General features: G+C 44.6%; 1 protein-coding gene across 4 annotated transcripts in view; it reads left to right on the top strand.

Annotated features, from left to right (window-relative positions):
- The window catches only part of SERINC2 (serine incorporator 2), a 313,329-nt gene that overhangs the window by 70,155 nt on the left and 230,877 nt on the right, over nt 1–12,297 (top strand). For all 4 annotated transcript variants that reach the window (XM_077295553.1, XM_077295556.1, XM_077295554.1 and 1 more), the window contains exon 2: nt 1,036–1,197. In XM_077295553.1, the coding sequence (XP_077151668.1) occupies nt 1,036–1,197 (162 nt within the window). The remainder of the gene's footprint in view (nt 1–1,035; nt 1,198–12,297) is intronic.

Below are 12,297 nucleotides of genomic sequence, written 5' to 3'. Positions count from 1 at the left end.
ATATTAGGTAATGTCTGCCAGAGGCTGTGATTTAAACCCCCCCTCCCCTGAACACTGCAATGTATACCTTTTTACTGCATAAGTTTGTATGAAATAGAAGTGTATACTTCACTGTTGTGCAAAAAAGTGGTGTACCGATTGTATACGGCCCATGGAGGCCGAAGGGAACCTCTTGGTATCTGTCGGATGAATTGAACCCTAGTCATAAGCTGGACACATTCTGAGAGCTTCTGCTGGCACCTATGCCTAGAGTATGGCCGTCTGGTGTTACTGTGCTTAGTGAGAAGAGCCCACTTCTAATGTCTGCTGTCTGTACATCAGATGTGCCTCTCCTAACATTGTGCAGACTTTTGCGCTCTCCTCCATATCTACAGTCTGTGTACAGACCCTGCCAAGTGCTCTTCTTACTAAATCGGCCTGCTCGGAAACTTCTAAAATATACATTTTCCTTATCCTCATAGCCGTATGTATAGTGTGACTCGGGTAACAGTTTTTGTTCAGAAGCTGCTAATGGGCACCTCTGGTTCCTACCTATGCATTGTGTTTTTACTATGTGTCCTCCACACACTGCTGTCTTGTAAGTAACTAGTATGGTTCCTTGTGAATATTGTGGGGAGAGAGCTGTACACTCTGCTCTGCATTGTAGCCTTTGTGTCCTGATCCTCTTGGCTTCACATCTAACCCTTTTTTGTTCCATTGCTGTTTTCCCCTCCTCTGGCCTCTGATGTCTGGTGAACAGCTGAGTCTCAGTCTCTCTCTCTCTCTCTCTCTCTCTCTCTCTCTCTCTCTCTCTCTCTCTCTCTCTCTCTCTCTCTCTCTCTCTCTCTCTCTCTCTCTCTCTCTCTCTCTCTCTCTCTCGTCTGTTACTTATCGATCTGACAGATACTCTTTTTTTTTTTTTTTTTTCATGTGTTTTGTGAGTGATACTTGATGCTGGTATTCTCTTAACCCATCTGCACCGTAGTATTTCCTTAGTTTATTTTAAACATTCTCATTAAAGCATCAGTGTTTTACTATTCCTCTTTCTCACAATAGGCTTCATGTCTGTGTGGCACAGCACCATGCCTCCTCTGTGGATGTTGCCCATCTACAAAGAATTCAACAATAACCCGCCTCACTTTCTCGGTTTTCCTTCTTCTTGGAACCTTAGTAGCCTGTATTATGATCATACCTGGAGTAGAAGATGGACTTAAAAAGGTAAAAGTATTTCCACTGAACTGAAGAGTGCTGCATTGGGAACTATAGTAGATATAAAAAGTCTACACGCACTTGTTAAAATGCCAGTTCTAGTCACGTAAAAAAATAACTCATATCTTTTTTTTCAACTTCAACGTCACCCATAATTTGTATAAATCCATTAAAAACAAATTGAAAACCTTTTGAAGGGGCAAATTAAAATGACCAAAACTAAGGTAATGTGGTTACATAGTTTGAACACTATCTATTTAATTGGGGATGTGGTCATGTTCAGTATGGGCCAATCACATTTAAAGGGAACCTGTCAGCAGGATTGTGCACAGCAGCCTCCAGACACGTACAGTGTCAGGTCGGCACTGTTATTCTGATTACAATGATATCTTGGTGGTTGAAATCCATTTTGTGGTTATATTCTAATTCATGCCAAATAACAGGTGGGGAAACTTTTTTCTGACAAGGGCAATTTCAATGTTTAAAGTTAAACCATCATTTGAGGGTCATACATTATCAACTTAAAAATGATCCTGCTATATTTGTTCAAACAAAAAAACTCACCCCAAACTTAATGGCCCCTTCTCTTTGGTGAGGCTTGTGATGTTAAAAAATTTAGTATTTCCAGCTCCTTTTAAAATTTCCAATTCTTTATTTTTCTATTAAAAATGCAAAGTCCTTGTGCAAAGTGGATGTAGTTACAGTGGATACAGAAAAACAAGCAACGCGTTTCGATCTAATATAATCTTTTTCACAGCTTGAACTCACCCTCATCTGTGAGTCTTTATATATGGCATCACTTCTGTCCTTACATAGTTAATCAGTCCACCTGGTGATGAACACACACACACACACACACACACACACACACACACACACACACACACACACACACACACACAGCCCCCATTTGATTTCATTGGGCATTTGTCAAACATTTATACTGCACAATATTAAAATATACATACATGCAACACAGTACAAAAACATAGCAATAAAAATTTACAAATAGTGATCCAACAGCTCATTTTTCCTATTGAGGCCTTTTGGATGTCTCGTATGCAAATTGTAAATCCAATAGGCTTGTTTAGTCAGACGACGTCTTTTTGTGTCTCCTCCGCGCAATGGTTTTTTTTTTACCTGTTCTATTCCTTGAACCTTCATTGCGGACAAATTTCCTGCATGAAATGTAATAAAATGTTTGGCTACCATTGAAATATTTCTATTACTATTACTACCTTTCAAGGTGTCTCTTATATGTTCAGATATGCACGTTTTAAATTTTCTAGTGGTGCAGCCTATGTAAGTCAAATTGCACAAATCACAATCTATTTTATATACAACATTAGTAGTGTGGCAATTTATAAATTGTCTTATATCATAAACTGTGTCATTTGAGTTATCAGAAAAGGTTTTACCTATATGTGCATGTTCACACGTGCTGCACGATGTTGTGCCACACCTATAGAATCCCTTTGTTTCCAGCCATGTAGTAGATTTAGTGTCAGAACAAAACAAACCTGGGGAGACTAAATTCCCCACAGTAGGAGCCCTCCTTGAAACAACATTTATACCTTCCTCTAATATATTCAACAACGTGGTGTCTTCATATAAGATCGGTAAACGTTTATTAATTACTAGATGGTGGCCTGATTCTAACGCATCGGGTATTCTAGAATATGTATGGCCACGTAGTATATTGCCCGGCCACGTAGTATATTGCCCAGCCACGTAGTATATTGCCCAGCCACGTAGTATATTGCCCAGCCACGTAGTATATTGCCCAGCCACGTAGTATATTGCCCAGCCACGTAGTATATTGCCCAGCCACGTAGTATATTGCCCAGCCACGTAGTATATTGCCCAGCCACGTAGTATATTGCCCAGCCACGTATGTCACAGGTTAAAAAATAAACATATACTCACCTTCCGCAGGCGCGTTGTAGTTCTGTCGCCTGTGTGGGGTGCAGGTGGCAGCTTCCGGTTCCAGGGTGTGATGACGTCGCGGTCACGTGACCGTGACATCAAGGCAGGTCCTTCTCACGCAGGAGCGCAGGAACTGTGATGACGTTGCGATCACATGACCGTGTCGCGGTCACATGACCGTGACGTCACGGCAGGTCCTTCTCGCGGAGGTGCGCAGGACTTGTGATGACGTCGCGGACACATGACCATGACGTCATGGCAGGTCCTTCTCCCAGACCATCCTTGCCACCGGAACGTGCCGCTTGCATGGACCGGCCAGAGCATCGCGAGGAGCGGGAAAGGCGGCGGAAGGTGAGTATATAATTTTTTTTTTTTTTTAATTATGTTTAACATTAGATGATTTTACTATTGACGCTGCATAGGCTGCGTCAATAGTAAACACTTGGTCACACAGGGTTAATAGCGGCGGTAACTGAGTGCGTTACCCGCGGCATAACGCGGTCTGTTACCACCGGCATTAACCCTGTGTGAGCGGTGACCGGAGGGGTGTATGCAGGCGCCGGGCACTGAGTGCGGGGAGTAAGGAGTGGCCATTTTCTTCCGGACTGTGTGCATCGCTGATTGGTCGTGGCAAAACGCCCACGACCACACCAATCAGCGACTTGGATTTCATGACAGACAGAGTCCGCGACCAATGAATATCCGTGACAGAAAGACAGAAAGGACAGAGAGACGGAAGTGACCCTTAGACAATTATATAGTAGATTTGTTTTATTTCAATAAACTGCGGGCTATACTGTAGGCAAATAAATGGTTTCTTATTATGTCTAGCTATTAAATTATGGTTTTTTTGGTGCTAACATTGCTTCTCTCTCTTTTTCACTGACTATTTTTTCTACCCTTTTCAGAGTCCGTTTAGGGTATTTTTTGCTATTAATTTATTTTCTAATTCTCTGAATTCTGTTTCTGTCCTCTATTCTACTGCAGTTTCTTTTTAATCTCGTGTATTCGAAACGCGTTGCTTGTTTTTCTGTATCCACTGTAACTACATCCACTTTCCACAAGGACTTTGCATTTTTAATGGAAAAATAAAGAATTGGAAATTTTAAAAGTTGCTGGAACTAACTTTTTTCACATATTGGATTGAAGACACGTTGGGTCAGGACGGGTTCCGTGCACCTGTGAAGCGAATCGGTGAGCTGGCTGAGGCTTCGCCTCATATCTATTTATTTACTTTATCTTGTGATGTTAGGTGGTATTGATGATGTTGCTAATCATAACTGCTTTTCCAGGGTTGCGTTGGTTTGGAGCATAGTCAACTCTTTGTGATAAGTGTTGTAAATAAAAGGTCACAGGAGAAAGTTAATTGGAACACAGATGTATGTTACACTACGTGTCTCCTCACAGTGGGAAATTCATCATTGCTCATTTACAGAACTCAAGCAGTGGGAGGTCTGCTGTACACCACACACCACATAGGAGACACCGAGGCATAAACATTACATAGGAGCGGCTGGAGCATGTACATTAGATAGAAGGGACTGGGGCATGTACATTACATAGGAGCGGAAGGTGGCATGTACGTTACATACAGTATGAGGGACTGGGGCATGTACATTACATAGGAGGGGCTGGGGCATGTACATTACATAGGAGGGGCTGGGGCATGTACAGTACATTACATAGGAGCAGAAGGTGGCATGTACGTTACATAGGAGGGGCTGGGCCATGTACATTACAGGAGCGGAAGGTGGCATGTACAATGCATAGGAGGTATAGGGGAAATGGTGTGCACTCAGGTCGAAGGACAGTGAGGTGCTGGTAAACTGACCATTAGGTCAAGTCTATCATAAAGAAAAATTACCGCACACTCGATACTGAAGTATTGCAGAAAAAATGGTTTATGCCAATTTTATTTAAGAAAAAACAAAGTAATGGTTTGCCACATTGATAGAACAAAACCCGACGTTTCGACCCTCCCGGGCCTTATTCATGGGGTTACTCTAGTCCAATGATATATATGCATAAAGGTGGCAGTAGTGGAGGAAAACAAACGATCTCTCTTTTTTAAAAGGGCATAACCTTATAATGAGGTCAGTAAGGGCTGCTGTCCCAGAGATATGTAGCTTATTATAGAAGGGCCGTGTCATACATGGTGGGCCTGTTAGGGGTCTCCTGTGGAGTCAGCGGCGCATCCCGCGCCTTGCTGTGCTGTCCTGGACTGAGGCTTGCAGTGACACTGCAAGCCTCAGTCCAGGACAGCACAGCAAGGCGCGGGATGCGCCGCTGACTCCACAGGAGACCCCTAACAGGCCCACCATGTATGACACGGCCCTTCTATAATAAGCTACAGATCTCTGGGACAGCAGCCCTTACTGACCTCATTATAAGGTTATGCCCTTTTAAAAAAGAGAGATCGTTTGTTTTCCTCCACTACTGCCACCTTTATGCATATATATCATTGGACTAGAGTAACCCCATGAATAAGGCCCGGGAGGGTCGAAACGTCGGGTTTTGTTCTATCAATGTGGCAAACCATTACTTTGTTTTTTCTTAAATAAAATTGGCATAAACCATTTTTTCTGCAATACTTCAGTATCGAGTGTGCGGTAATTTTTCTTTACAATGCATAGGAGGGGCTGGGGCATGTACATTACATAAAAGCAGAAGGTGGCATGTACGTTACATAGGAGGGGCTGGGGCATGTACATTACATAGAAGGGGCTGGGGCATGTACATTACATAGGAGCGGAAGGTGGCTTGTACGTTACATACAGTATGAGGGGCTGGGGCATGTACATTACATAGGAGCGAAAGGTGGCATGTACGTTACATACAGTAGGAGTGGCTGGGGCATGTACATTACATAGGAGCGGAAGGTGGCATGTACATTACATACAGTATGAGGGACTGGGGCATGTACATTACATAAGAGCGGGAGGTGGCATGTACATTACACACAGTAGGAGGGGCTGGGGCATGTACATTACATAGGAGCGGATGGTGGCATGGACGTTACGTACAGTAGGAGGGGCTGAGGCATGTACATTACATAGGAGCGGTAGGTGGCATTTACATTATATAGGAGGGGCTGGGGCATGTACATTACATAGGAGCGGAAGGTGGCATGTACATTACATACAGTATGAGGGACTGGGGCATGTACATTACATAGGAGGGGCTGGGGCATGTCCATTACATTGGAGCGGAAGGTGGCATGTACGTTACATACAGTATGAGGGGCTGGGGCATGTCCATTACATTGGAGCAGAAGGTGGCATGTACGTTACATAGAAGGGGCTGGGGCATGTACATTACATAGGAGGGGATGGGGCATGTACATTACATAGAAGCAGAAGGTGGCATGTATGTTACATACAGTATGAGGGGCTGGGGCATGTACATTCCATAGGAGCGGAAGGTGGCATGTACGTTACATACAGTATGAGGGGCTGGGGCATGTACATTACATAGGAGCGGAAGGTGGCATGTACGTTACATACAGTAGGAGGGGCTGGGGCATGTACATTCCATAGGAGCGGAAGGTGGCATGTACGTTACATACAGTATGAGGGGCTGGGGCATGTACATTATATAGGAGCGGAAGGTGGCATGTACGTTACATACAGTAGGAGGGGCTGGGGCATGTACATTACATAGGAGCGGTAGGTGGCATTTACATTATATAGGAGGGGCTGGGGCATGTACATTACATAGGAGCGGAAGGTGGCATGTACATTACATACAGTATGAGGGACTGGGTCATGTACATTACATAGGCGGGGCTGGGGCATGTCCATTACATTGGAGCGGAAGGTGGCATGTACGTTACATACAGTATGAGGGGCTGGGGCATGTCCATTACATTGGAGCAGAAGGTGGCATGTACGTTACATAGAAGGGGCTGGGGCATGTACATTACATAGGAGGGGATGGGGCATGTACATTACATAGAAGCAGAAGGTGGCATGTATGTTACATACAGTATGAGGGGCTGGGGCATGTACATTCCATAGGAGCGGAAGGTGGCATGTACGTTACATACAGTATGAGGGTCTGGGGCATGTACATTACATAGGAGCGGAAGGTGGCATGTACGTTACATACAGTAGGAGGGGCTGGGGCATGTACATTCCATAGGAGCGGAAGGTGGCATGTACGTTGCATACAGTATGAGGGGCTGGGGCATGTACATTACATAGGAGCGGAAGGTGGCATGTACGTTACATACAGTAGGAGGGGCTGGGGCATGTACATTACATAGGAGCGGAAGGTGGCATGTACGTTACATACAGTAGGAGGGGCTGGGGCATGTTCTTTACATAGGAGCGGAAGGTGGCATGTACGTTACATACAGTAGGAGGGGCTGGGGCATGTACATTACATAGGAGCGTAAGGTGGCATGTACGTTACATACAGTAGGAGGGGCTGGGGCATGTCCATGCAACCTTCCGCTCCTATGTAATGTACGTTACATACAGTATGAGGGGCTGGGGCATGTACATTACATAGGAGCGGAAGGTGGCATGGACGTTACATACAGTATGAGGGGCTGGGGCATGTTTATTAAATAGGAGCGGAAGGTGGCATGTACGTTACATACAGTATGAGGGGCTGGGGCATGTACATTACATAGGAGCGGAAGGTGGCTTGTACGTTACATACAGTATGAGGGGCTGGGGCATGTACATTACATAGGAGCGGAAGGTGGCATGTACGTTACATACAGTAGGAGGGGCTGGGGCATGTACATTACATAGGAGCGGAAGGTGGCATGTACGTTACATACAGTAGGAGGGGCTGGGGCATGTTCTTTACATAGGAGCGGAAGGTGGCATGTACGTTACATACAGTAGGAGGGGCTGGGGCATGTACATTACATAGGAGCGTAAGGTGGCATGTACGTTACATACAGTAGGAGGGGCTGGGGCATGTCCATGCAACCTTCCGCTCCTATGTAATGTACGTTACATACAGTAGGAGGGGCTGGGGCATGTCCATGCAACCTTCCGCTCCTATGTAATGTACGTTACATACAGTATGAGGGGCTGGGGCATGTACATTACATAGGAGCGGAAGGTGGCATGGACGTTACATACAGTATGAGGGGCTGGGGCATGTTTATTACATAGGAGCGGAAGGTGGCATGTACGTTACATACAGTATGAGGGGCTGGGGCATGTACATTACATAGGAGCGGAAGGTGGCTTGTACGTTACATACAGTATGAGTGGCTGGGGCATGTACATTACATAGGAGCGGAAGGTGGCATGGACGTTACGTACAGTAGGAGGGGCTGAGGCATGTACATTACATAGGAGCGGTAGGTGACATTTACATTACATAGGAGGGGCTGGGGCATGTACATTACATAGGAGCAGAAGGTGGCATGTACGTTACATACAGTAGGAGGGGCCCAGCTACAGCCCTGAAACCTGAAAGATCTGGAGAAGATCCTTATGGCGGAGTGGGCCAAAATCCCTGCTGCAGTGTGTGCAAACTTGGTCAAGAGCTACAGCAAATGTCCGACCTCTGTAATTGCAAACAAAGGTTTCTGTACCAAATACAGTTCTATTTTTTTTCCATTTTATTATCAGATAATTAATTGGCATTTTATTGCATGAAATAAGTATGTACAAATCATACAAGGTGATTTTCTGTTGTTTTTTTTTAAGATTCTGTCTCTCACAGTTGAAGTGTACCTACGATAAAATCTACAGACCTTTCCATGCTTTGTAGGTGAAGAAAACTTGCAAAATCGATAGTGTATCAAATGCCGTATATACTCGCATATAATCAGTTATCCAGCACATTTTTTTTTGTGCTGAAAACCTTCCCCTCGGCTTATACTCGAGACATTGTCCCAGAAGACAACGGAAAAGGGGGAGTGTCGGAGCAGCGGGTCACGGGAGGCAAGAGCCGGCTCCTGCGGCTAACTCCTGTGCCCGTTGCTAAATAGAAATAAATATTCACTACGCTGGCAGTGAATATTCATTTCTCTTATAGCGCACAGTGGCAGCCGCCAGCTTCCAGCAGCTGCCGGGCTATCACGGATGTGCGCTACTTAAAGTTATGAATATTCACCTCACTCCACTCACATAGGAGTGGCGGTAATATTCATTACCTTAATAAGGGGGACACATGATCACCTGGCACCTGGAGCTGCAGGCACTGGAACAAGATGCGCTGAGAGAAGGTAAGTATGATTTTTTTTTCTTTTTTTTTTTTCATGCTTTTCTCATGGGGTTATGCATACAAGGACAAGGATGAGGAACCATGCATGCAAGGATGGGAATATGGAGCCATGCAGGCAAGGATGGGAATACGGAGCCATGCATGCAAGGATGGGATTGAGGAGCCATGCATACCTGTATGGGGATGAGGGGACAATAATGCATACCCAGCTTATACTCGAGTCAGTAAGTTTTCCCAGTTTTTCATGGCAAAATTAGGTGCCTTGGCTTATACTCGGGTCAGCTTATACATGAGTATATACGGTAGTTATTTTCCACACTGTATCAGTTAGGAGAAGGGATCAAAACAATTTCCAAAGCATTAGATTAGATACACCTTAAGACACACTAAAGATGGTCATCAAGAAGTTGCTTTTATATGGTATGGTACCACAGTGACATTACCTTGAACTGGACGTCTCTCAAAAATTGATTTAAAGATGATATCTAAATTCGTCTGTGAGCCTGGCAAGAGGCCTATAGCAACATTAAAGGATCTGCAGGAATTTCTGGAAAGCCCTTGTTGTGTACTACATGTGACAACAATCTCCTGTATTCTTCATATGTCTGGCCTGTGAAGTAGGGAATGTTAAACCTACATCAGGTCTGCAAAATTATGTGGGGAAACATGTTCTGGTCTACTGAGGCCAAGGATTAACTTTGGCCATATTTTCAAAAGGTATGTTTGGCGCAAATCTAATGTACTCATGGTGAAGCCTGGTGGAGGCAGCTTTGGGGCAGATTTTGGCTTCTGGAACTGGGGCTTTAGTCAAAGTCGAGGGTGTTAAGAACAATTGCAAGTATCGGTTAATTTTGCATCAAAACCTTCACACATCTACTAAAGGGGTGAACCTGAAGATTAATTTCATCTTCCAGATCTTCCAACAAGACAATGATCACAGCCATTTTCATTGTTGATTTGAAGGTATGCTTGGGGCCAAAGTTTTTTGGAATGACCTAGAACTGAATCCAAATGACAATCTGTGGGTTGACCTGAAGAGGGTTGTACTCGCAATCTGACAGATTTGGAGGACTACTGTAAGGAAGAAAGATTGCCAATTCTAGATGTGGCATTCACGGTGACTCTTACCCAAAAGACCGAATGCTGTCATAAGTTCAAAGGGTACTTAGCCCCTTAGTGACAGAGCCAATTTGGTACTTAATGACCGAGCCAATTTTTACAATTCTGACCACTGTCACTTTGAGGTTATAACTCTGGAACGCTTTAACAGATCCTGCTGATTCTGAGATTTTTTTTTCGTGACATATTGTACTTCATGTTAGTGGTAACATTTCTTCGATATTACTTGCGATTATTTATGAAAAAAAACGGAAATATGGCGAAAAGTTTTAAAATTTTGCATTTTTCAAATTTTGTATTTTTATGCCCTTAAATCAGAGAGATGTCACAATAAATAGTTAATAAATATCATTTCCCACATGTCTACTTTACATCAGCACAATTTTGGAAACAAAAATTTTTTCTTAGGGAGTTGTAAGGGTTAAAAGTTGACCAGCAATTTCTCATTTTTACAACACCATTTTGTTTTTTAGGGACCACATCACATTTGAAGTCATTTTGAGGGGTCTATATGATAGAAAATAACCAATTGTGACACCATTCTAAAAACTGCACCCCTCAAAGTGCTCAAAACCACATTCAAGAAGTTTATTAACCCTTTACATGCTTCACAGGAACTGAAACAATGTGGAAGGAAAAAATGAACATTTAACTTTTTTTTGCAAACATTTTACTTCAGAACCATTTTTTTTTTATTTTCACAAGTGTAAAAACAGAAATTTAACCATAAATTTTGTTGTGCAATTTCTCCTGAATACGCCGATACCCCGTACATGGGGGTTAAACCACTGTTTGGGCGCACCGCAGAGCTTGGAAGAGAAGGAGCGCCGTTTGACTTTTTCAATGCAGAATTGGCTGGAATTGAGATCGGATGCCATGTCACGTTTAGAGAGCCCCTGATGTGCCTAAACAGTGGAAATGCTCCACAAGTGACACCATTTTGGAAACTAGACCCCTTAAAGAGCTTATCTAGATGTGTGGTGAGCACTTTAAACCCCCAAGTGCTTCACAGAAATTTATAACGTAGAGCTGTGAAAATAAAAAATCCTTTTTCCAGGACGTCCCCCTGACAGCACAATGGAGGACGTCCTCCTCCTCCTTGCAGGGACAGGAAACACAACACGAGAGGTTAAAAGGTCCCACTCCACCCCCTTTCCCTCAGTGTTTTTCCTGTCCCTGCATGGAGGGACACACGAGAGGAACAGCGCTATACAGCGTGAAGACTCACCAGACCGGAGGGCTCAGGGGATCGTGCGGCTAGGCCAATATCCTTCCCCCGCCGTATTAAGCCCCAGGCAAGAAACTCCCCGGTGGGGAGTCCCTCTGCCCAGAGACCAGTCGAGCGGACGAGCTCCTGGGTTGAACCGCTTCCTCCCGGGGGGAGGCTCTCGGTTCAGGCGCCAGGAGAAGAGGCGCCGCATGGAGAAATATCCGGCGCCAGCAGCAGGCGCAACGGGCGTTCCACAGCGTGGAACGCGGCAGATAGAAATCATATACCGGACAGTGCTTCCGGTATCAGCACAGGTAAGGTGACGTCACATCCGGGGCGCGCCTGACGCCCTCTCCTCCTGGCATCTCAGCGTGCGTTCCACTTGGTGGAACGCGGAAGTGATTAAGGGCGCTGAACAAAGAGCGCCGCAGCGTTTCATTCAGCGTTCCTTCTGGAGTAAGGAGCGCCAGATTTGAAGTGTGGAGAAGCGTTTGGGCTACAGGACACAAGAGTTGTGGTCTGTGCTAGCCAGTCGGTCGGAAAGAATGCCGGAGACTAAGGGTGAGTGCGGCAGATGCTGCTATATCCCGCATTTGGTTGCTTATATTTAAAAAAGCTTATTTTATATACAGGGCATTTCTCAACAGAGAATGCGGAGG

This window comes from Ranitomeya variabilis, chromosome 3 (assembly GCF_051348905.1).
Source record: "Ranitomeya variabilis isolate aRanVar5 chromosome 3, aRanVar5.hap1, whole genome shotgun sequence".
Classification (NCBI taxonomy): Eukaryota; Metazoa; Chordata; class Amphibia; order Anura; family Dendrobatidae; genus Ranitomeya; species Ranitomeya variabilis.
This window is presented reverse-complemented; position numbering and strand designations above follow the sequence as displayed.